The 27,883-nt window shown below is 35.6% G+C and overlaps 1 protein-coding gene across 6 annotated transcripts in view; it reads right to left on the bottom strand.

Moving 5' to 3' along the window:
- Pax (paxillin) overlaps positions 1-27,883 on the bottom strand; it is a 63,569-nt gene that overhangs the window by 22,876 nt on the left and 12,810 nt on the right. The window contains exon 1 of one of the 6 annotated variants that reach the window (XM_073087998.1): positions 16,262-16,283. The exons of 2 other annotated variants lie outside the window; for them this stretch is intronic. In XM_073087998.1, the coding sequence (XP_072944099.1) occupies positions 16,262-16,268 (7 nt within the window). In that variant the 5' untranslated portion in view covers positions 16,269-16,283. Of the gene's footprint in view, positions 1-179; positions 514-5,882; positions 6,108-16,261; positions 16,284-27,883 lie in introns of those variants that run through there. 3 more of the 6 variants (XM_073087994.1, XM_073087999.1, XM_073087995.1) reach the window with 3 other exon arrangements.

The raw sequence follows: 27,883 nt of genomic DNA, 5'->3' as shown, positions 1-27,883 counted from the left end.
AGTACTCAATAGGCTTGTGTCTAAAAGACAGACGCTGTTCGAAGACACTGCGAAGTGCCTCTTAAGGACAACATCAATGCATGACACAGTGATGCCATCATAAACATAATCATGTGTACAAGTAACTTTATGACTGTAATAAAATATACAATATAGTTCAATAAGAAAATGCAAAATACCCAATCCTTCGACAGCCTCGTAAACTTCTGCGTAATCCGTTTGCGGTTTCAAATGCGAATTGTTCTTAATTATTTTCCCGTAAATATCGTCGTTCACCGTGTAGTACGATCTTGACATTTTGAGTCGAATTAAAATTGCTTTTGTATCACGAACTTCAGTGTTGCACTACTTTGACGGTTGCCAAGGAACTGGCCACTGACGTCGATTCGCGAAAGTCGTAAAAATTAAAAAAAAAAGATACACGAAAGGGCGGCAGAAGGGAATCTAAATTTAAATACCTCGTTTGCCCTCTGTCGGAAAGGAGGCGCGAGCGACTCTCTTATGGACTAATGCAGTACTGATTCACGTCCATCGAGCGCCGACCGCAAAAATCGCGCACAGCCTAACACATTGTTCACATAAATATTTGTAATTCCTCGACCGTTTTGTACTCGAATATATTAGACATTCGATTTATTTCGGGATATCGCTCCCAATTTAAATTACCAAGGAATTACTATCCTATGTTTTTTGGCACTTTACAAATTAATATACTATACTATGTTTTTGGCACTTTACAAATTACTTGCTGTAAAACAGTACCAGGACATCGGGCAATTAAACTGTAATCAAAATCACATGTTCTTTGACAGGTGTCAATGAACATCACTTGACATTGGTCTTGTTAGCGCTTGGAAGAAAGTAAGAAATAAGAATGATAATGACCAGCACATTCGTATTCTGCTTCCACCACACTCTTCCATACCCCGATCTACTGAATCTCCGAACAGTACGTTGAGGGTTTTAAGCGCTATTTTCAAAGCAATTTATATTGTGGTAATATCGCGCAGCGCTTAGCGCTTTAAGGTGTGACTTCATCAATGAACCCGCTGACGCCGCACTGATAATGAAGACGGCGTCATGCGATGACGCGCGTCGCACGGAATGTCTTGCCTGCTCTCTCTTGCCGGGATTTATGATGTACCGGGTTCGAAACGGGCCAATGAGCATTTAAACTATGACGTCTATTTCTGTTGTAAACCTCTATGTAGGTAGACATCGCCAAATTTGAGCGGAAGTTTGCCTCATAGAGGCAAGAAACTTGTTAAGTTGACTTTAAACCCGGACGGAATTGCGACTCGAAAGTTATGTTATTTCTTTTGTCTGGTCACCAGCACCGATCAAACTAAACTAGTGATTCATCATGTGCATTTGAATACTTAATTTATGTCTCATTATTTGCTTTGAAACGTATTATAGAAAAACGTAACTGAGTGGTTCCGTTGGCAGTCAACTTTATTATGGTTTTTCAGTTTATACGATGGAACCATACATATTTTTGGGCTAAAGACTACCTAGAGACCCTAATGTTTGCGTTTATCAAAAATAGTTTAGTTGTTTCAGAGCTCACAGGAGGACTAATTTTAATAAGCTTATATATTGACATCTTACTATGATTTTTAACCACGACAGACGCTTAATTTTGGTTCAATTGCATAACAAAGAGGACATTAGTATGATTAGAGTGTAACCAAAAGCGATTACCAATTCAAAGTGAAAAGCACGACCGACTTGAATGTCGCAAAAAACGGACGGACAGATGAATATTCACTAGACATAGGCAATAGTCCTTTTTTGTTTCCGTATATACAAACAAGACACCCGCCTCATTCGTAAGCTAATATGAGCGTTTTAGCTATAATGTGCTGTCTTGTACTGTCTTCATGCCCAAAATATTATAATAGAAAGAGAAGGAATACCAGCGCTGTATATGCTGTTGAGCGTTTTTGAATACATGGCTATTATTCTAATCAGTTATTTAAATACTGAGGCGGTTTTAAATCGACAGCTGGACTCTCTTTTTACAGGAATCACTTAAACAGCATCCAAAAACCGACTGATTTGCAAGGCTCAGAAAAATAGAAACTAAAGAAAAAAATACGAATATGTATAAATAAAAAAAAAAAACAATATGAATGATCTTTACATTAAGTTTTTTTTTTTGTTTTAAGATAAAACGATAAAGCATTTATCGATTTTATGATAAAGCCAATCTTGTTTGCATGAGCGATGTAGAGTACCTATTTGTACTTTTATTTGAGTTATTTGGAAAGCATCTTTTATATAAGACTTTGTTGATAATATAATGTTATTTAATTTAAACAATATTTTTTAAGTATAACGCACAACTCTAGAATGAATATGAATACTACTAAATACATTAAAATAAGATTTTCTCTGTGTTAATATGAATTGGAGCTGCGTGGTCAACTACAGTCTTCCAGTGAGGAGACGAGGAGACCTAAAAGTGAGACACAAAAGGGTTGCTATATTATCTTTCAAGTAACTAACTAACTTTTAAGTTATTCATAAAAAGTAGCAGTTTGTGTATTGCGTCGGAAGTGCCTGATGATTTGTTAACAGCAACAAAGTTTCGCAAACAGTTTATGTTCAATTACTCACAGGCGCATACTATTGCTGAATTTACATCTCATAACTTATTGCTGTAGAAATGCGTTGCGACACTTGCTTTTTTGTTCATTTAAGATTTTTGATGGGATACATTTATTGCATACGATGAAATACATTTATGTAATAATAATGTATAAATTTATAATCTAAACTTCACAAAAAGTTCAGTGATGTTTGACCACACATACCACCACCAATGGTCATAAAACCACAGAACACTTTTTGCATCCGATTTGCTGCGCTTAGAACAAGTTGTAAAGCTCTAAAAGTCTAAGATTGCAACCATTCTAATTAACTGTTTCTATCGCAGGCTTTATTAGATGTTTAGTAAGGCTTCTTGTGTAACGAAGTATCGTTGTCGAGTAACTAGGCTTCGTGGTTGGTGCTATTTCGATCGGAAGGTCTCGTAAGTTTACTGCCCTGCGTTCAGTTATTATTTTAGGATCATTACGACATTAGTGTTGGTCATTTGCCAAACACATCATTCAATGGCAACCATGAACTGAGACATAACGACGAAACAGAATACACATTAAGTTCGACGGTGTATCAACACCATAACACTTTTTTTTATTTTGTGCGTTTTCTTAACGCCTACATATACGCATGTATATGTGGCGTTAGGAAAAGCCAATAACATAGAGGTCATATGTTTATACATATCCTATATTATCTTTTTGGCTTTCTGGCTGGCTGCCTGTATGTCTATCTGCTCTTACAGGGTAATTTTCAATACGGCTGAACCAACTTTAACGAGGCATTTAAGCAAACATGGCACATGACGACTGTATAGCAACTATTTACCCCTTGAAATACTTTAAAAATACCTTGGACCCAGTTAAAATCCATGTTCAAAATATATAACTAAACAAGCTATTAAATAAGGTTTGTACGGATGAAACATCGGCAGAGTCGCGAACTCCGGCGGTCTACATAGTTTAATGAATGATAACGACCATTAATCGTGAGTCGCGTCACCGGATAGTAAGAACATGATTAAGTATCTGTAAGTGACCATAAACTATCGATAGAGGGTTGTGGGAGCCGCGAGGTTATCTGCTATTTGACTGTATGTTCCTTATCTTTGAGAGATATAAGTGAGACATCTTTACGATATTGTCTAGTAGCCTGACGCAGTTACAGGCCTTTAGTGAGATCGCGTATTAAACAATCCTTCTCCCCCTTTTTACATGGGAAGCAATTCACGAAGCCGACTTCCCGTTTGTTTAGATGTTCTACTATTGACTAGGTATATGTTACGATTTAGGCCTCTTATCAGGCATTGAACATCCCAGACACGGCCCATGCAAGTGACAGACAAAACTATATTTTTCTATACAATTGTTTGACAGTCATGGCCCGTGCCATATACCATCAATCAAAACACGTGTATTGGATTGGATTGTATATGGGAAAATATTTTTTGTCTGCCACGGCACGCGTCTGAAACGCTCTGTCTGTAGACCCTTAATTTTGATAAATTATAATATGCTATTTAAAGTAATAAAAACATAGTTTTGGACTCCTATAATAAATCTCTTTGAAAAGATTCTACACATGAAATGTAATTTATCACCCTTGTCACTAATATTATAAAGAGGAAAACTTTGTTTCTTTGGTTGTAATCAATAGGCTCAAAAACTACTGGACCGATTTTAAAAATTCTTTCACCATTTGAAAGCTACATTATCCACGAGTAACATAGGCTATATTTTATATGAAATATATTTGATTAGTAGATTTTGAGGCGGTACAAAGTTTGTCGGGTCAGCTAGTTGATTAATATAAAGGTAACATTGTAATCGTTACCTACAACAACATAACATAAAAACAGCAGCCACCCACAAAAACAATAAAATGTTAACTACACGTAATTTCTTAGAATAAATGAGTAACCTTATAAAATCTGTTATTTTATACGCAGTAACGTAATCAAGGATTCTTGTGAATCCAGCCTCAAGGTTTTTAGAAGAATAAAACAAAATACATTATTCAAAATGGAAGACGACACTTCGTAGACCAAATATCAGAGACAATCCAGTAACATATATGACATTACATCTACTACACAAGCTAAAGAATCTTATGATCGTCTTCTTCTCATTATCTCAATAGCCAGGATAAAATATTTATTGCATTAATTATTTAATTTGACATGCCATGACTTTTCTTGGCATCTCTTTCTCTCTAGTAGAATGTCTATATGGGTTGACATATGCCTTTCTCATGCTTTGTTGGTCTTTAGCGTAGCGAAAATATTCTAAGTCTATGATTATTACAAAAAAAACACTTCTAGATTGTACCTTCAATTCCTCTAATTACCAATCAGGAGATGGTCCTCAATCAATTCGTAAAGCACATTTAAGAGTTATCGGAAATTGACATTTTTTTGGCAAATTTAATCTTTTTTGTATGACCCTTATATCATAACCGATATCCCTAACGACAGCTAGATCACCGCTAAACGGTCAACAAAGTAACACGGTAACGACACTGGAACGTTGCGGTGCGCCGGCGCCAAGCCGCAAGGTTATCGGCAACTTGACACTTCGCCTTGGTGTATCATACATTAGTCACTTTCGATTGCCGAATGCTAGAGCTGAGATTTTAAGTTCGACGGAATAATTACAATGTACTTGATACGTTAAATTGCTGGTCTTGTTACTTTTAGGATTTTTTGGAGTTGGATCTATTAGAAAAGGGACTCATCATTGGGATTTGAGACACTGATTATTCATTATTTTGACTTTAGTCAGGGAAAGTTGGTTCTAGAGTCAGCAACAAATTTGATCGGTACAAGTCACCGATTCTAGAAAAGTGAGTATAGCAAGGATGAGGAGGGAAGATTAGGAAGATCAAATGCCCTAACCCTGCCACTGAGGTATACTATATCCTGAAGTATCCCTTAAGTATTTTCTCCGAATAACGAACTTAAATAACATCAGAGATAGACTAAGCTTTGTAACTCTTATAATTCTTTTGCCTTTACGCTTAACCCCTTCTTCTATATCCAGAGAAAACCATCTAAGTTGCCGTAACAAATCACAATCAAAGTTTATTAGATTCTAAGATGATCTTCATTGGTCAACAGAACACAGATTTTATTATTTGCAATTGCGCAAAGTTTGTTTACTGAGCGGGACCGACTTCCAAACGCTCCACTAACACGCTACAGATATAGAACAAGGCCAGACAATAAAAGCTATCTGACTCATTCGCAAATCGTTCAAATTCAATATTTCTTTACTCACCAAGATATGAACTGAAGTCCGAGAAGTACGCTCTCCAATCCGTCGAATCCAATTCGGGCGGATAGGACGGCCCGCGATCAGCACTGTACTTCCGTTCAAGAACGGGGGAGAACGAAACAGTTTTGGGGGATGCAGAGCGCGTGCGCACGGATGCCATCCCTCACGGTGGGGTATATAAGGCGGAACGGATCAAATTCGCGGGCAGTCGTGGTTGGACTGCGGCTGGTGCCAGACTGGTTATTTCGGTGAGAGAGACTTTGGGTTATCGGAGCGCGCGCGACGTGAGGATAGCGCGGTCACACTGCAGAGCTGACGGTTGGCGTGTTACGAGACGTGCTATTCCCGTCAGGTGGTCGCTTCCGTCGCCGTATTTCATAACAGTTCGCGAACTGACTTCATTAACCTCTTTACTCACTCACCTGGTCAACGGATATAGGGCGTCATCTTACTAAGTTAATTTGGATGGAACGTCTGTTAATGTCAGGGATGGTCTATTAAATAACGAAATAACAATATCAAAACTAATTACTAGTTAGTATAATGATGTTGCATGCTTATTGAAGACGCCGATGCAACTTGAATGGAAGACCGGATGTTCGAAGTTACTTTGGTATAACAAGATAGTCCATCTAGTGGAAAGTGGTAACTGTTTCCCATCTGTAATCAACCCCAAACAGGAGTGTACTCTTTAGGAAGGATTAATTTAGGTCACTTCTAGTAAGATGACTGTATGTTCTTCTTTTAGTCACGCTTAGCTGGTACCCTTCGGGAACCAATAAACAGTGAAGTAGGCATATGCATGCATAAACCATAGTTACCAAGGTCTCCTAATAATTACCTACCATCAAAGAGACTACCATTTCAAAAGAACACATACGTCAATGGGCATAACAAGTCAATGATGAAAATTACATAAGTGGTGATTTCGTTAGTCTGTTTCGCGTGACGTGGGCGGGCGTCGCGCCCTACAAAACGTCACATGGGGACGTGGGTAAACATAATTAACCTGTTTTCCAAAGAACATATTCTTTTTATTAGCAGTTTGGACCAAAATTAAATATTGTCGACATAAAGTCATCGCTAAATCACTGCTATTATCGAGTAAATACTTGAAATATATATTTGTTTTCATGGTGATCGAGTTATAGGATAAATAGCGAACTTGCCGGATTAATCGCGATATATTACATGGAATCTGTACCCTTATATGAGTTTTTACGTTTTTACAAAAATTACTATTCTTATATTTGTTTACGTATTTGCCCATATATTTCCAATCAGCGCCCCTAGCTATGAGAACTGATCTTAAATTTTAAACCTCTGTAACTATGTAACTTTAAGTAATTTCGGCCTATGGTTATATCATTGGCTGATGCCATCGATGAGGTTATGGCGAAATGACTTTTTTTACAATAAACGACGTATCCTATCTCATTTATTATGGACAGCTTTCCAGAGTATCGATACTCAATCGGAAAGGTATGATTAAATATAAGAAGTAAAATTGATGTTAATGATGTAAAACCCAGTATCTATTCTATATTTGAAATGCTAGGCCATAAGCAATATTTTAATACCAAATATGGGAAACTAACAAAAAACTACGAAGATAGAACTCTACATAGAGCTCTCGTATATGGACAACTAGTTTTCGCCCGCGGCTTCGCCCGCGTTTAAAAGAAAATAATATAACATACTAACATACATAAAACTGTAAATTCGTACCTTCAACTTTGCTAAAGAACATCACTTGATCAAATGTATAGTTTACGATTCAATCCTTACTAATATCGATTAAAATATTCGATGTTTTGGGTCCAAAAGATCGATTCTCCGATTAATCGATTTTAGATCGCCATCCTAGTTCCCGTGGGATTTCTGGGATAAAAACTATCCTATGTCCTTTCTCGGGTCTCAGACTATCTTTGTACAAAATTTCATTAAAATCGGTTCAATGGTTTAGGCGTGAAGAAGAGACAACCAGACAGACAGACAGACAGACAGAGTTACTTTCGGATTTATAATATTAGTAAGGATCTATGTACTACGTACGGCTACAGACGATTGACATTATCGAATAAAACTGCCAAGTGGGTCAAGCTCTACACATAAACTATTTTAAGTCTTTAATTACCTAAATAAAAATTAACAGTCAGTGTTTATCTTATTGAAAGTGAGGTTATATAAGAAATCTGAACTTCTAACTACTTCCACTAACGAAGCTACATTCGGGCTCTCGTGGTAAGAAATAATCACGGAACAAGAAAATAATCATCTAGCGGCGATATATAAATGACATAATGGTAGATGTATGGCAAAACATTCATTAATGTTTTTCGGAACAAATGATAGAGATAGAGCCGCGTCATACAATATATAGGATTCAGTTTGATGTCAATTTACAAAATTGGGTTAATGCTTTAAAAATATCTATACTATCGAGGTTTAGTCTCTTAACACACTCTATATAAAGTTTTCATCGATAATGATTCTAATAACACGGTGTGTTATGAGGTTAAAATTTTATATTCCTTATCGATGTGCTGTAGGCGACGACTGTAGGCGGAACGTGGCAGAAGGCCGCCATTTATTTTATCCAACATACCATGCAATTATTGAGAAATTCCTTAAGAATTATGGTAACAAGTAAATTTGCAAACCGTGAATTTGATTTATCTTTAGTTTTTTATATAAAACTAGTAGAGCCTGCGGCTTCGCTCGCGGTTTAAAAAAAATGAAATGACATACATATAACTGAAAATTTGTACCTTCATTGGAATTGCAGTGGCGCCATATGTCGAAAATTGGTCGTACCAACTCAGAAACCTTCGTGGGCTCATGTACAATAACTTTTCTAAAGATCATCACATGAACAAATACATATTTTACGATTCTATAAAGGACATACAGACAAACATTACTCAGCTTAAAAAGGAACAAGAAACTCCATGTAAATATAATAGAAGGCATCGCAAGTAAAGCCTGATTCACGTTCCGTCTCAATGGAGCATATTTGTAATGAAGCTTTATCTCTTTTGTCTATTCAAATCAATTACACGCATGGCGTCCATTTATCACTAAACAAAAGAATGTTGATTAATTGTGGGTGTCGTTACGATGGACGCGACGAGGTATCAACTATGTACTGCATCTTACTGTTTTGATTGGTATGTGTAGATAGGCTAAGGCTTAGATGGTACAAGAATGTCTAAAGTTTTTCAAGTTCTTAGCACGATATTTAGAGGTTGTATTTGTATTCTTAAATGTTTTAATATCCGAAAACGACAGTGTGAAGTAAAACGTTTAACAAAGTTTATTTTTAAGCTATTTTCTACATTTAATGTGTATATTTCAGTAATTCGTTAATATTTCCTTTGATAAAATAAACAATAGTACTTTTAAGACGTAAGTGTAACTTTTCAATATACATACATAAATTAATCGTATACATAAATTTTATTTTATTAATAGATCACCATACTCTTGAAGTAGAAGTAGAATTACTGTAATAATTTAAGTTAAGTTTACAGAGTACACCCGCGCCTATACATATAACATGTTTATTATTTACAAACACATAACGCAATACATGATTAGTAACACATCGATATGGCGAACCATATCATGTATTGATGTAAATTCTTCTTTGTCCTATATGAATTATTCATTTGCCAATCAGCAAACATCTGCGCAAAATTTCACACCATACTGAGAAGGACGTGGCACGGAATAACTCTTCATATTGTTGTACTCGATCTAACTCTGTTGTCAATAAACAAGTTGCCTCTGTACAATTCATAAGGAACTCTCGAGTCCATCCGAAAGTTCGTTCTTTGTGGTGGTTACCTGAAGTAGGCGTCCAAAGTATATCGTATTAGAAAATGCCCGAAACTTACAGTGAAACGGCCAATTTCCTATTTACCTACTATATTAAGTATATACCTCAAATACTATTATGATTACCCTTTCTCCTTTATTTATTGAGACGATGAAGAAGTGGTCGAAGGCTCTACAAGCAAGATTCAATGTTAAACGATGCGTATACTCGTATATAACAGTTAGAAGCTTTATATATGTAGGATACAGTAATGTAAACCAAATAACAAAATGTGTTCTTACGCCATGTGCCTAAAAACCACCAGTTTACCATGACCTTTGTTATGCTTTACTCTACATCCTGTCGTATCCGATTTTATTCAACGTCAAGATCTTCCTAAACTGGCTGATACGCAAACCCATTTTATTTATAGGCAATTAATAGCGATCTTGTGGCGACAAACACTATTTCACGAGCTTTTGATAGACTGTTGACATTTCGTTACAAACATTAGATTGCGTTTGCGCAAAGCCTTTTTTAATGTCACTGACAAGTGACAAAAGTTGCGACACAGTGAGTAACTAAGTAACTAAACTAAATCAAGTAGACAGGTACCTAAATGCTGAACATCGGATGAGAAAAAATGTGAGTGTAAAAATAGAACAGGCAGTCTTATTCATAAATATAATAAAGATTATGCCTTTATCTATCATATTTAGATTGGTAGAAGGAATGAAGATAATTCATACAACGGTTGAAAGACTAATATTAGGTTTTGAATAAGGGAAGTGACCACCGACAGCATATAACCCTACGACTCTGCGGCAAAATAAACAACCAAAACAACACTTTAATTTATGATACGAGGGCAGCATGCACGCTACGTTCCCAATCGAGAGCAGTATTTACATCCATGTTCTAATTAATGTTTTGTCCCCACTAGGGACAATTTATTGTCAGCCAACTGTCAGCTCCAGTGTAAACGTTAACGAACACAAATTAACCAATTCGTCTCACTAATTAATCTGTAATATTGAGCGTTTCACGTTTGTGACGAGCGGTACAATTTCGGCGGTAATGTACCGATTTCAGAACGTGAATGTTCTGTCAAAAGATCGTAAATCGAAAGCACGGACGCGCGTGCACGCGGCGCGGTCGGATGGATGTCGTCGCGGCGACTGACAAGGCTCAGCCTCCGTATCTAGGCGTAACATTGTGGGACGGCTTCTAATGATCTTAGTTTCATTGTAGTATGGAATGGCGCGGTTAATGGGGGCATGTGGGCGACGCATCGGCCGATAACCAGTGTCCACCCAGGGAGTCGCAGAATGGTGCGTAGCGGATCTTCGAAGCATTCTCGGAAGCCGCCGCGTAAGGGAATGCAGGACGCGGTTGCGGAATGTTGCATTTGCTTCCTAGCTTGGTGTTGGAATACGGAGCAACGTTACTTGTGAGTTCATTCGACATGTTTGTATACAATAAACAAGTAATTCCGATTTACGACTTACGAGACGCAATAGTCACTATTCGCATTGCCCTGAAGCCACGAGATTCGATTACACACAAAAATTAAAATGACGTATTTAGAGAATTGTCCGGGTTTGTGTGTTTTGACATCCACAACAGAAGGATTCTAATTTAAAGCTATGGGTACTTATTTATTTTTCTATGGGAGTTGCTTTTACGTACTGGTATGATAGCAGTAATAATACATGACGCTTTCCAAGTTAGTACTACACATCTGCAATGCATTTTCATCATATCATATTGTGTAATTTTAATTGATGTATTTTAATTTATGTTTAGTTTATTTGACATTACTTTTATATTGTTGCATGCCGATATTGGCCAAATGTGCAGAACTTTGTCAAAATATACCATCTAATGTACCATATTTGATGCAATGAATAAATAAATAAATAAATAAATCTTTAAATATCCTATTCTGGTAACAGATCCGTGAACTGCAGTGACCACATCTCGTAAACAATGCCTTGCTGCTTGTATAAAACAACAAAAGGTCTAAACAAAAACCTTTCACGTTAACCATAGTTACGCTCTGCCACCGTGTATAAAACCCGTGTAATCGCCAAGTACCGAAACACTTTCCCATGCATTTTAAATACATGAAAACGAGAAACATAATACTAACGATGATGACACGACGTGGAACAAACCGTATCGAATCCCGTGGCCATCGGCGCGCCCAGCCAGCGGAGCGTACATCGAGATTTACCATGAGACCAATCATTACTAATATTATAAGTCCGAAAGTAACTCTATCTATCTATCTGTCTGTCTGTCTGTATGTCTCTTCTTCACGCCTAAACCACTGAACTGATTATAATGAAATTTTGTACAAAGATAGTCTGAGACCCAAGAAAGGGCATAGGATAGGTTTTATCCCGGAAATCCCACGGGAACTAGGGATGGCGATCTAAGATCGATCAATCGGAGAATTGATCTTTTGGACCAAAAAATCGACTATTTCAATCGATATTATGCGATGTAAGAATTTAATCGTAAACTATGCATTTGATCAAGTGATCTTTAGATTTTTGATTTTTTTTTTTATACGAATTTTTAGTTTTAGGTATGTTAGTAGATATGTTATATTGTTTTCTTTTGAGCGCGGGCGGAGCCGCGAGCAAAAACTAGTCATTAAATAAGGTAGATACCACAATTTAAACAAGATAAGCAAAAAAGGGTTCTTAAGGACGTAGAGCTATTGATCATTCGATTACAGAAGGCCACATTCACATATTTCTGTATCAAGGCAGCGATCTTAAGGGCAGTTGTGTTCTGGTTTTAAAAAGTTTGAAAGACAAAGAAGTGTCTTTTATCATATCTAAAGGTGTGCCAACTTAGTCCTAGGGGGTAGCAACTTAGACTGGCTCCAAATACAACTCCAATCCCTTCAATTCTATTTAGGCTGTAGTAACCAAATGCGCAGGTGCACTTTATACTCACTTGCTACTTAATTTACTATAAATGTAGTTTTAGACCTAGGTCTTTATATTACTATGATTAGGTCTATTAAAACTACATTCCTAGCCCTCTACGGTTGATTAAAAATGCATTACAAACAAAACGAATTAAACATGGACAATCAAATATGGCTATTAAAAAACTATGACGGACTTCCCACACTGACTCTACAATACAAGACATACATGAATATATACCTGTACCGGATACATGTTTAGTACAATAAAATATTTTGCAAATGAGTCGTGTTCAAAACGCGATTTTGTCATAAAATAACTCTACCATACTGACTGTAGGTAGAGATGATACAACAGAAATATAGAGGATAAAAAGAAAGAAAATTAGAATTATATTTTCGGACCTACCATCTTTCTCGGACAAGTCATTTCTCAACAAAAATATAGTTAGGTATATAGCTCAATTGGAGTAGATGTACCACTGACAGATAAAATTCATATAATGGATTATTGAAAAAGTAGTTAGTAGTTTTTAAGGATATTAAACATCTTAATTTATTTATACATTATTTAATGGAACTACAAAAGTCATAAAGTCCAATTGATGGTCATTACCCCCCATGAACATCTGTAGCCGACCGTAAATTCCCTGAGGTAAATCAGAAACGCGACTACTCGTGGGGATTAGGTAAGTATGGAAGAGAGGTAAGGTGGAGTGGCTATGGTATAGCTGGCTGGCTCTAATACCTTTTAAACCCTAACATCGCACTTACCCTTATATTCCCACTAGTATTCTTTTTCTAAACAATTCGGACTCCTACATATCTTAGTTACTACAAAGACTACTTGATCACATAAAAACGTACACGTGTACATATCTTAACAAGTTTTATATAATCTACGCTTAATGAACCCCCTTCCGGGTACAGTAAGTAGTGGGCGAACACTATTTTTGGTAGCTTGAAATCAAAGCAACAAATTATAGTAGGGCCTCAAACATCGTTAAGAGCGATGAGATGTTAATAAAGTTAAAGATTTAAATCGATAGAGAGGCCATAAGATTTTGTGGAATTATATCTGCCCGTAATAACCACAATCAAAGGTTTTTAGGAATTTGAAGTACGGAATGAGTATACCGACTACGTAATCATAAGAGGTCATTGCCACCCATAAACATCTGCAATCAATTTAAGATATTATGGAAGTCCTACTTGAGGTTGGCTACAGACGGTCTGCAAATTCACAAGACTTCCGGGTTCAATCTCTGACTTAGTAGAAATCTAAATTATGAAATTAAATTTCTTATATGGTTGTAATTTATTATTTACGAGTATATCAAGAAACACGCAGAAGAATCTTGCGCCGCGCGCCTTTTTAGTCATTTTTGCAAGCAAGTCTTGTGTCTGGTAAATTTGATATAAGTATTCGAGAAGTAACTTCTAAGAATCATTAACCAAATATAGAATCAAGAAACCCAAGGGATATTTTAATTATTTTTTTTTAGCAAAAAAGCTCCAAATCTGCATTCATTCATACATTACAAGCAGTTTATTATAGTGGGAATTAATTCATAGATACCTTCTTTAAATAAACAAAATAAAAATGCAGACGGGCATTTTATTCGTTAGACGTTATTTCAAAATCAATGTCATATTCAGTGGAGATATGAGTACATGAATTATCTATATGCGATTACTATAACTTACATACTTTTCAGACAATTGAATAGAAAACATGAGGGAATCTCTTGTGATGATAGCTCGGTATGAACCGACCTATTTTTGTTTTCCGGAGCAAACATGATGTAAGTGTTAATTACCCTCAAAATCACCGCTAAATAGCTAGCATACACAGTATAGGTAGGATACCAATTACCAGTATAGGTATATTTACCAAAGAAATCAAGTTTTCTGTAAAAGATAGTCCTTTAGGTTATGCTTCAGGAGCAACAAACACACATCTTTGTCCGATCTCAGGTAGGATACCAATTCTATCTAAGGTTGATTATAAATGTATAATGGACAGATAACAGTTATCGTAAAGGATTACTTAAATACCAAGCTACTACTTTGATACTTAAATTTAATAAAAGCACAAGGCTTTAACAATAAAAATAAATAAACGGAAAGAGCTTATTTGTGGTCTGATAAAAATCTCAAATATTATAATTTAAAATAATAATGGTCAGCGTGTCTCATGTACTTTTTAATTCCGAATATCTAATAATCTTATCTTTTTAGAAAGCTTTTTAAAGCTATGATATTGATGTCTGGTATTTGGAAATAAAGAAAACACATTTAAGTAATTATGTACATCCATATCGAACAAAATTAAGAGATGCGGTCCCCCGGGGAATTCCTATTAAGTTTTTAATTGACCCACGAGACCTCGATGTGAAACCACCATTAATATTTTACAACCTTAGAGAAGGAATAGAAACAGACATCTAAATCACGACAAACGCTCTCAGGTTATATATTAAATAATAATGAAAGTAAAATTAACAATGCTTCTTCTATTTAATGCCTCAATATTTTTTTCCGTGTCGTGGATGCCAAAGGGGCCCAAAATAAAAAAAGGAAATTAAATTTTGTCTTGTAAATTCAGGGAATCTAACTTAAAATCGTTCGATGGCAGGCTGTTACGATGACCACTGTTGGAGTCACCAGTATATGTAGTCACACCTCCACTATTATAAAATAGCACCACTAAGCATATTTACTACTCATTATATTAAAGTACATGAAGTCTATAAATAATAATGCGGATTATTTGGCATGTTTTTTTAATTAAGACCTCTGTATAATTTAATCCTCTTAATATTTTGTAATTTGCGATTTGTGATGGGGATTACTTTAAGAAACATAGTCATACTTTTATTTATGTGTGTTGTATTTAATCTATGTAAATTAGGAGTCTATTTTAACATCGTTTACGTATCCAACGATACTAAGTCTCGAGTTGGGTTATTGACGAGCTTCGTTCTATTCATGGCCGCTCTAAGTAATATATTGGGCGGGATGCACTGCGGAATTTATGGTCGATTGTTTTATTTTATTCTATGGGTTCCGCGTCCTAGGCTTGTCTGTGCCGCGTAACTGTTTACACAAACGTTAATATCTATTGGATTTAGCGCATGTGAATATATTTCAGCTTAGTAAACCACGTAGAAAGTCCGCTGCCGAGCCAAGATTAGTTTGTACACACAAATAAATAGATAGACCAACTGTAAGATAAAAAAAATATAAATAAAATTTATATTACGTTAACGATTCTAAAGCTCTAACTTATAGAGCCGATTTTATAGGAAATTTATTCTATGAATAGTTAGGTACAAATATAGAGCAAATCATTATTACACATCATCTTCACACGTGGGTAAAGACACAAGAGAACTGTTGGCGAAAATGGAACCAATTTGCGTAGGCTTAATAATTTACACACTGGAAACGTTTACGAGTACAACGCCATTCGATAACTAATAAAACCCAAGGACCACCTAAAGCAGGCTAAAAATAAAAAGTATTTTTATAGAAAGCATAAAATCATATATGGAGTGCATAGAAACAAACTGTGCTACGACAAAAATACCTATGGCCAATAAAAAAAATACTCACCAGTCATTTTTAAAAACCGAATAATAAACGCACTTAACAACAATTCAAACTTAAATATCGAACAGTCAATTCAAATATGGAACACTAGCTCTCGTTCGTAGATTAATACACAACTGAAAGACTATTCCAGAATATTAAGGGGATCTGTTCACCCGCCATATGTTTTGTATTTGTACGCTGGCGTGGCTATTGGCAGCTGAAGGTATACACGAAAGTTCTGTACTATTCGGCTTCTGTGTAACAAATATGATTGGTCCAAAAAGTCGGAATCACAGCACTGCAACTTGTAAACACTTCAATATTTTTAGTATTTCTGTCAGTATAAGTTTACTTTTGACAATAAAGTATTTGGATTATTACGGACTCAAAAATAAGGAAAAGGATGGAATAGCCAATAAATGATCATAATATAATTAGGTTATTTCTGTAATATTTATTTTTGTTTAAATTAAATTTCCGCTATTATCGACAAAAATAAAGGTTTATGGTAGCATTTTAAAAAACACCCTTTTAATAGATATTTTTCACTCACTGACACAGGCACACTAATGACGAAAATATCTTTCTCACACATGCACAATGCACGTACATTATATTTCGTCTTTATTGCGTGTAACCCGCCAATGCAGGTAAAGGACTGAAAATGTTTTCCATGTAACGTGAAAATGAGTACCAGGGTAGCAAAGGTGCGTAAGTGACATTGATGTTTTTCTCGAGTGGGCGGGACGCGATGCACCGGTTATTGCACTCGTGACGTCACGGGTTGCTATGCGACGGTGATATTGATTACCCACGAGTCATTCTATCTTTCCGCCATAAAAAATTCCGCTTAAAAAAAAAGAAAAAAATAGTAATATCTTTCTACGTTTGTATATTGCTACTACGCGTAAAAGCGCCCTCTGTTGCTACAAAGCTGAACTCGATAGTGCCGCTGTAGACTGGCGCTCTAGTACGACTCTAGCTACGCAGTTTCCGTGCTACGCGCGTAGATGGCGCAGCTTTGACGAGTTATAGTTTGGCTTATGGTAAAAGGAGGCATTGTGTTTATCTGTTTTATAAATATTTTATTATATAATATTATAATTATGATAGAGTCGTAACAACGTATATAATATGTTCTATGAAAAATTGGGTTCTACATTTGCATCAAATTTTATAGTAAATCGGAAATATTGTATCGTATCCTATACTCTAATTATTATAAAAAAACAGTAAATGAATCTTAAAAATATAAAAACGTCATATTGCATTAACTTTATTTAGGCCTTTTTGTTGTTTACGAGGGTGAAACCTTCAAAAGGTACCCGATGCCGTGGGAGCGACACAGGGTTATGTGGGACTCTTACCGCAATTCTTGCCGGTCGGGCTCCGCCCAGGTGAGCTTATTGCTCACCGCACTGTATGGTGCGTACGACGGTATGCGACCACACATACCGCCTTCCTTCCCGGGGCCGCTGGCTAGGCGGTTCGAGCTCCCACTCTTGCCACCCACGACCCCAGAAACCCCCCTTTAGTTGCCTATTCCGACAGGCAGGGGATACCGTAGCCCTATTCTTGTCCCAGGAAACTACAGGGATAAACTTTATTTAGGCCTAGATGGATTACGGATAGATTGGGTCTACCCCTGTAACTAATCTACTCTACTTTGGGGAACGTAACATACTGTACTTTGCATCCATTCATCACCCACCTTTAATACCCGGTTGTTTGGCGTTTTTGCCGAAGATCTTAAAATGATTGTAAAATTAGTGATCATACTCTTATTAAAAGCAGAATAGTTGGTATAAATACATTCAACAAGATAAACAGTTGAAACATTTTAAGAGAAAAGTCGTTGTTTTTAAATACCTTAAAATAATCACCCTTCTGGCGCTTCCTGTGCGAAGGAGTGATTTAGACGTCAGAAATATCGTGTGAGAAGTATATTCTGTTGAAAAATGATGAAGTGGGCCTTTTCACATATCTAATAATAAATGGAGACGAAAATAAAGGGAGTCGGTAAAAGTATTTGGCGTGAGAACTGAATTTAATGAGGCCGTTCACCGATATTTGTATGAAATACAAAATCCATCATTTGAAGAAGAACATATCATAACTCACAAAAAAGTTTCATAATTAAATAAACTTTTAAACTGCGATAATGTCGGTATGAATTTGTTACGGGATAATAAAAAAGTTATCTGTAATTTTACACATTTCACTAACTAGGGTAATGGTTTAATTGTTACGCAATTTGCTGGCAGACTTTTATATAAGGCGACCGTCTTAATTCTGATCCCCAACTTGAGGTAAAGCCTTTATTCTACATGGAGTTGGTTACATATGTCCATGGGCGTCAGTAACCACTTACCATAAAGTGAACTGCAGGCTCATTTTATTTCGTCAATCGTATAAAAATAATCTAGGCTCCCTAGTAATAATATAGAAACGGCTAAGCCAACAAAGCTGGGTAGGGAAGCCTGTGAAAAACTATTAGTGGTGGTATTAATCTTTGTAAATGATATAGCCGGCAGCCCGGTAGATGCCTGACAAGTGCCATTATGATTTGGCGGGCTTGGCTCCGGCTAGGTCAAGGTTATATGACAAAATAATTCGACATAATGAAAGCATTTCAGGGTTGTTCCGTTGGTTCCTTTATGTTTTAAAAGCCGCGTCATATTCAATATTATTTCCCAGTAAAAAAATCTGACTCCATTTACTTACTTACATACTTAATGTTTAATTTAATGTACCTCGTATTGTATTAAAATAATTTATATAAATAATAACGTCAACAATATTATACAACATGATACGAAAAATGAAAAAACGCTTAATAGACATACAATCTGCTTAAAATATGCATATGTATATGACTAACTTATGGGCTTGCTTGGAATTTCAATAAGCTGCTATTTTAAAGTCTTAATAATAAATAATCAACGACACATTTGTTACCGATTATCTACATTAAGATTATCTACAAAATATGTAGAGCGGTTAAACTTATCAACAAAATAAATAAAGGGAAAATACCACATACGTTCATCATTCTTCTAAGAAAAGTCGTGAAATGTCTCACAATACACGACCGCATCACATCACGCACATACAAGAAGGTCGCTGCCTTCACGCCACCGTATGAGGCTTTTCCTTCCTAATGCTAATCTAATTACACGCCACAAGAAACACTTAGAGCCAACTGTACAATTTTCACACACTTTCTTCGCTTTCTACAATCATAAATGAATATTTACGAGTTTGAATTGTCATGTCATACACCATATTCGAAATACAATGCCATGTAAGTGGCAGCAAGTGTTTTTTCGTTGAGTGAAAATTTATAGCATCGGTACCTACCTATTCTTGAATTTTAAACTATACCAGGAAACAATTTTCAAACCAAGTGTTACGATCAAACATCAATTACTTAAATTAATTTCCGTATTGAACGTAACAAATGGTAAAGTAATGAAAATTTTATTGATTCCATATCGATCAAAATCAGCTCCACTTTTTGTCATTTTTTTTTATTTATTTTGATAGTAAATGGCGTTGAACGAAATCAAAATAAATAAAAAAAAAAAAACATTTTGCCAAAAAGTAGAGCTGGCTGATTCGCGAATTAAGGTTTCGATATGTGTAATTTTATAATCTACGATCAATAAAATAATTGTAAGTCGAATATTGTAATGCATCCAATGTAAACACATAACGTTTTGTATACTTAAACAATTCCGATTACATAATAAGCATAATTAATTTAAAAGCAAAAACCGACTACTTAAAATATAGCCTATGTCTGTGTACACACACTATGTATGCCAATGTCTATACCTACCCCACTTTAATCTTCAGAAATAACAATGCATTTGTTTAAACATAACTGATTTAATTTAAAATTCCTATTTCAAGTTTAATGATATAAAAATATATATAGTTATAGTTTAATGATTTAAAATGAATCATTTACAAATGAATGAAGATCCTATTTATAAGACAAAGTAATTTAACAGTATTTTTAACAAATGTAATTTTATGCCTTTCATAGCAATTCTACGTACGGGTACGGGTGTCAAAGGCTACTTTGTTAGACAATATAAAAGTACGCAAGCCGTAACAAAAGATCTGAAGTTATCTAATCGAATATTTCTAAAACACTATCAAAAACACTGCACACTCTGAGATATATTTAATTGGCACTCATCCAATGCATGACAATAATGACCTCACATTTGTAAGCAATGATTCCAATGCCAATGACCGGTTCATTATTTATTCTAAACGTTTCATATATTTTTACAACCAAGTAATGATAAATAAGTAGAGTATTATTATCTTAGTGCGTTCATTAAATATATATACATAAACGAGAAAATATTCCCATATGAAAAGTACACAATCATTACTAATATTTTATAACGTGTAAAAGAACCTTTCATGATAACGTCTATGATGTAATTCTGAATAATGATGACAAAGTGTAGAGGATTTTATTAAATCATAAATTAATGCCTTCTTTCTGTTAACTCGAGATATCCTAGAAAATAACTGTTAATGTTTTAAAAGAAGTTACTTGCAGTGATTTAAAAATATAGGGGGAAAAATAAAAAGAAATGTCATTTCACTCATGACCGCTGCCGGAGTTGCGGACGGAAGGACGCTAGTTTAAAATACCCATGTTGACTCCACTCTAGAAAGAACAGAATTAGTCCACGGAACTATTGTATTTGTCTAAAAACCACGAACGTAATAAGATTGATGGTACTGTAAATTCTAATAAAAGATCACATAAACACTAATTTATTATCGTCATTTTTTAAATGAATCAGAGAGATAAGTAGCTATAATTCGGATAGATTTCTAAGGTATAAAGTGGTATCTTCGGTAATGGGTACTTCAGATTTTATCGCATTTTAAATACGGAGTCCTAGACAATAAATTGACAGGACCTATTCTACACAATACATTGAAGTCAGCAACGTATTTTTTTTTTATATGTCGTGTGTGTGTGTTTTAACAGTCTTGTCTTAAAAAGTCTGAAAATCTCATCTAAATAAATAATCTTATCACTCTCTAGTTGGACGTACACAAACATAGCAATCGATACTCAAAACATCACTTCACTTAAAACAAATTCGTGCCAGGGAATGAAAATCGAGTGAGAATAGAACCAAAATAGAAGATGCAAACGAGCCGACAACTGCCCCGAGCGAAGTGAGTCGGCGCCGGTTACTCAAAGGTGCTAATTAAGCCCTAAATAGAACCATTGTAGTGTATGAATAGACAGCCTAAACCGCCGGCGTGTAAGCTTAAGGCTATGATCATGTTGCATGCAGGGTTTATGTCATGTTAAATGTGCTTACTGACCATCTGGTGTAAGATATTATCGCAGGCCATAGACATATTGTCCCTGTAGCTCCGGGACCAGAATAGGGCTACGGTATACCCTGCCTGTCGTAAGAGGCGACTAATTGGGGGCTCCGAGGTTGAGGGCGGCGACAGTGGGAGATCGAACCGTCTAGCAAGCGACCCCTGGAAGGACGGCTGTATGTGTGGTCACATAGCGTCGTAAACACCAGACGGTGTGGCGAACTCTGAAGCTCATCTGGGCGGAGCCCGAAGGGGCAATGCGTTCAGAGGACTCCGGTTGCGTTCCGTAGGAGATCCCGGAGTCCTCTTAGTAACGCTCAGGACGGCCACCGGGGGGGGTTTAGTGCGGTAAGAATCCCACATAACCATAAAAAAAGGCCATAGACATATACGAACAACTTATTTTTTGGTAAGACCCTTAAGAAATTAGGGATTCCAACGTTTTTCCTAATGATATCATCCTGTACACAAACATACAAATAATAAAAGTTCCATCACAGATTCTTTTAAAAGCATACATGTTATGTCACATTACATGAGTATCTCATTCATGGAATTTAACGTTTCGATATGCCTTCACACTGAGACAACTATAATATGCTCGTAATTTTATGAACCATGATGACGTGATTTTTTCATCAAAAGAAAGCTCGAACGTTTCCTTATCAAATTGCAAGACATTAATTTATGACAAAACCAAAAGAAAAAATGGATGTCAAGGTAACAAGTTCGCAGGATTTGAAGGTGGTTCAAGAGCAGATACGATCGCGGATGAACTTAAAAAACAGTTATGAGAACACCCGGCCACCTATGTACACCCATATAGGGAAGGCTTTCGAGATTGATGACCTTCTGTAGCTCCGTGAGTCATCTGGTCATACGTGGTGATACATTTGCTCTTCATTGTAATTCTGTTCCAGAAATAAATGTACCAAAGGTAAATTCTGAGTAATCATAACTTGGTAAATTGTGTCATGTGTAATGCTTTGTGGTTTAACTTCGTTGCCACTGGCTATTATAAATCAATCAATGTCATTTACAGGAGTCTGCATAACGCAGGCTTCGCCACAAATTTCCTGTTGGTTTACACACGAATTAACCGCCATGCAATTTGGAATTGACAGCTCTGAAATTGATTTGCATAAAATTATGGAACTACAGATGTAAAATTTTAAAGAAATCTAAAATAAAACTACAAAGTGTAAGAAGAGTATAGTTATATATATTTTTTGATCGAGGTTAAGCAGACGCAACTATATACTGTACTACGGTAACTTGTACTTTTTGGTTTAACAGTTGAACAGTAATTTGGTACTTGCCAATGTACTTACATAATATATTCATTCATAACATAAACATGCTCTTTATAAAGTAATGAGTACGACACTTAGAGAATCTGTTTCGTTTTGGAATACTAATTAACAAACGCGAATATGGTAAGTTCACCGTATTAGGACTACGTACTCATGTTTGAAAATGGCGCTGTTCGCTGATTTCGTAATGAGGATTTATCCTTGCATGTGTAGTGACCGATGAACTAAATTAACTACGTGTTTTGTATGTTCAAATGCATATGTGGTAGTTTGTTTCTGTTTCTATGCCGTTTCTGCGTAAATGCAAATAGAAGTTTCGTTTTAATTGATTCGGCACGAAATCGAAATTGATCTTTAAGGCAGAAGTTCTTTAGAATGTAATTAATATATTTTACTACATCCAATAATTGTGTGGTTAAATATTATGATTGGTTGATACAAATATATGAACGAATAGAGATGAAACGGCAGAAAAGCAAAGGTTACATCTTCACTGATTATAATTAATCATATTTAAATAGATTGCCTCAATCAATGTAGCTATTTCCAACCATTATGACCGTGTACCACCAGACAACCGAACAAAATTAGAACAGTTAAAAAAACGATTTTGTGCTTGTGTTGCCAGAGAGATACGTTAATTCAGAGCTCGGGTAAATAAAATTGATGCCTGACACTATGACAAAATCAACAGGAATCCTGAAGAGATGTTTGTAGAGCTATCAGTACCAAGATTTTACGGTTTAGGTCGAGTTCTTATTTTGAGTACAACGTAGATATACGCTAAAATCTTTCTAACAACACTTTAGCAGGCCTCTGAGGAATCTGCGGTCGGTCTTTTCTCATACTAACTCATGTCTTTACTCTATTAACAAGAGACTGTATTTTATTAAGATAATATGATTATACAACTGCGAATGCAAAACCACTACTAAAAGAACCTCCTTTTTAAGCAAATTTAACTATTGACCTTTTGGCAATATTAATTCAAGAACATTTTCGCGACAATGCGTAATTGAATACGGAATTCTCAATGAAAGTGTACATTACAGTACATTCGTACTCTTGATAATCTTGGGTCTTTATAAACGAGTACCACATCCATCTGTAGCGTAACGGACATTATGTCATCCGACCTTACCGAGGTCATCTTTTAATAAAAACGAGTCAAGTTTATCCACGTTGACACGCGCCCAATGAAAACTGGTTTCCCTATAAAATTTTCTTGTAATTCTTATTATTAGTTTCTGTGGTTCTCACAAATATGTCAAGGCAGAAACAATTCCATTCAATGAATTAATTTGTTAATGTAATGATTTTTTTGCAAACAACATTATAAATGATTTATTTCTTAAAATGTAATTACGAGGCTATCAGGTTTTATTAAAATTTTATGAATAAGAGTCTACGGAGTTTACGCTGTAAGGATAAAAGTAGTTAATATAGAATTATGTGTAGAGTAGGGCAGAAAAGTCTCTTAAAAATGCTAAAACATAGTTCGAGCACAATCCAGATCGTTTTTCATAACTGTAGCCTTAGTATGAGTTTTTCCGTTTTTAGAAAAAAATCTGTTTTTGTATTTGTTTACGTATTTGCCCATACATTTCCAATCAGCGCCCCTAGCAGACTGTATCACAACTGATTGAAAATGTATGGGAAATACGTAAACAAATACAAAAACAGTAATTTTTGTAAAAACGTACAAACTCATACTAAGGGTACGTACACAATACGTAAAGCACGCGAGGTACTTGACAAGCAGATGTAGAGTACAAAAACCTATGAAACATTATAATGAAATCTGAAAATGACTTAATCCTTTAATTATTCTGCGAATTATCAGCAAGTGCGCAAGGAACATGTGGCGTTCGTCCTTAACTTGCTTCGACTCACGTGCAACCTTGTGACGATGCGTTAAAGTAACGCTGGTACACATAAAACATGTTAATTGCCACACGCTTGCCCATGTGATGTATATTTTTTATAAATAATAGCCATAACAGAAGTTATGGAATTTCATTAACTATACAGTTCAATTTATTTATAATTTTTGTCTCAGTATTTCATCCTGAACTTACCACTGACTGACTGACATGCCGTTCTCCATGATGCCGGCGAGGAGCGACTTTGTTGTCTATGGCGGGTTTTCTCCTGTCCCCCCCGAGGCAAAGGGAAAAATATGAGATGCCATAGATTCAAGATGGCGGCCGATTTAAAATTTTTAACTTTTTTATTTATTGACTTTACGCAGATGTTTGTTTCTTTTTCGAATAATATTCGGGTGGGCGTTACGATGAAATTGGAAAAAAATGAAAAACCAATATGGCCGCCGAGTTTGAGTTTGAAATTTTTCAATTTTCGAGGTGTTTTTGGGAGGTCGTATCTCTTGGGATTTTTAATATTTTGTTGCCATTTTTTTAAATTTTCTCGGATATATCCTTAATTTTGCCAAATCGGATTTATTTTTTTTTCAACAAGATGGCGGGTCGTCTGTTAGGCGATTTGTAAAATGTACGAAAAAACGAATTTTTTTGAAGTGAAATATTCGGAGGTTGGCAACGTTTGAGCTATTTGGTTTGTTCGGGGCGGTCGTGGGGCTCGGTCCGAAGTGTTGCCAGGTTTGAGTTTTTTTCTCCCCACTCTTACAATTTTTCAAACTTTTCATTCAAAAATATGAAAAGTAGAAGGAGAAATATTTTTGATGAACATTTTTCACAGGAATATTTTTTTTGGCTGTCGTAATGACATTTGACCATTTTCGTCGATGTCGACTGGCAACACTGGCCGCAGGAATTTTTTTTCAGTTTTACGAAAAATCGACTACCTCGACCTGAAGGAGTGGTGGGGGGTGGGTTTGATGTATGAGTGGAATTTTTTATTTGCCTCCGTGTCTATGGGAAAAATCTGAAACTTTCAAAATTCAAGATGGCGGCCGAGCTGGATTGGGCAACTTTTTTTTTTATTTTGCACCTATCCAAGATCGGTATCGTTTCCGGCTAATTTGAGGGCGACTGATACGATGAAATTAGAAAAAATTGAAAAAACAAGATGGCCGCCGAGATACTTGAGTTTGAATTTTTTCATTTTTTGAGGTGTGTTCGCGGGGTGGCACTGATGTGTTTTTTTAAATATTTTTTTGATTTTTTTAGTTTTTTTTCTCGGATATATGCTCAATTTTACCAAATCGGATTTATTTATTTTTTTAACCAGATGGCGGATCGTTCGTCAGGCAATTTGTAAAATGTATGAAAAAACGCATTTTTTGAAGTGAAATATTTTGAGGTTGGCAACATTTCAGCGAATCGCCTTGTATGGGGCGGTTGTGGAGCGTGACTTGAAGTGTTGCCAGGTTTAGGATTTTTTTTCTTCGTTCATACTTTTTTTGGAACTTTCCATTCAAAAATGTAAAAAGTAGAAGGAGAAACATTTTTAATGAAAATATTTTACATGGGTATTTGTCAGGGGGGTCGTAATGACATTTGACCATTTTCATCCAAATTAACTGGCAACACTGGGAGCTAGATTTTTTTTTTCACTTTTTTGACATTTCGAGTAGCCCAGCCTAAACTATTGGTGGGGGGTAGTAATAATGTATGAGATATTTTTTCGGTAAATAATGGTGGTTATAGGAAAAATGGGAAACATACAAAATTCAAGATGGCGGCCCTCCTGCGATTTTCAACTTTTTTTTTATTCTGGGCGCCTATCTGAGATTGGTGTCATTTTCGGCTAATTGTGGGACGACTGTTACGATAAAATTAGAAAAAATTGGAAAAACAAGATGGCCGCCGAGATATTTGACTTTGAAATCTTTCATTTTTCGAGGTGTGTTTGTGGGGTCGTAGCGCGGTGGTTTTATTAATATTTCTTCGATATTTTAGATTTATTGGCCGGATTGTATCCTCAATTTTATCATATGGCAATATTATTTTTTTTAAATCAGATGGCGCACCTTGTGTCAGCCATTTTGTAAAATGTAGGAAAAAATGCATTTTTCGAAGTGAAATATTTTGAGGTTGGCAACATTTGAGCGAGTCGCTTTGTATCGGGCGGTCATGGAGCTCGACTCGAAGTGTTTCCAGGTAAAGTTTTTTTTTTCATCGTTCATACATTTTTTGGAACTTTTCATTCAAAAATGTGAAAAGTAGAAGGAGAAATATTTTTAATTAAATTTTTTCACAGAACTATTTTTTTTTGGTGCCGTAATGACATTTGACGATTTTTGTCTTAATCAACTGGCAACACTGGGATACAGATTTTTTTTTCACGATTTTCACTTTTTGAGTACTTGGGCGGAAACCGTAGATAGAGCATATAAGTAATGTATGGGAGATATTTTTTATTTCAACTGAACCCTATGTAAAAAATAGAAAATCCAATGTTGCCATATACAAAAAAAATGTTTTCATACAAATGCATTTTCTACAGGATTATCGAAGATTTCAGGCTGTTGCCACCATATGACGTCATTTTTTGGTATGAGGCGCTTAATGGCACTTATAGTCTGTACCAATGTGTAAAAAAATATTTCAGTGTTGCCATACAAAAAATAATAATTTTCATACATGTGCATTTTTGTATGTCACATTTCAAGCTGTTGTATTTTTTTGACAACGTTATAATGTATGACGCGTTTGTTCGTACTTATAGACTGCACATTTTGGTAAAAAAATATTTTAGTGTTGCCATACAAAAAATATTAATTTTCATACAGATGTATTTTTGTATGTAATATTTCAAGCTGTTGTCTTGTATTGGTAACATTAGAATGTATGAGGCGTTTGTAAGTACTAATATTGTGCACATTTTGATTAAAAAATATCTTAGTGTTGCCATACAAAAAATAATAATTTTCATACATTTGTATTTTTGTATGTGGTGTTTCGGGCTGTTGTCTCCCTTTAAAGACCACCACCATCATGCCCAGCATCACTAAATATCAGTTTTCTGTATGAGG

Source organism: Epargyreus clarus, unplaced genomic scaffold (assembly GCF_041222505.1).
Source record: "Epargyreus clarus isolate Ecla_fem2 unplaced genomic scaffold, WU_Ecla_fem_2.2 ptg000026l, whole genome shotgun sequence".
NCBI classification, from domain to species: Eukaryota; Metazoa; Arthropoda; class Insecta; order Lepidoptera; family Hesperiidae; genus Epargyreus; species Epargyreus clarus.
Note: the sequence above shows the minus strand (reverse complement) of the source record. Positions and strands in the feature narration are given on the sequence as shown.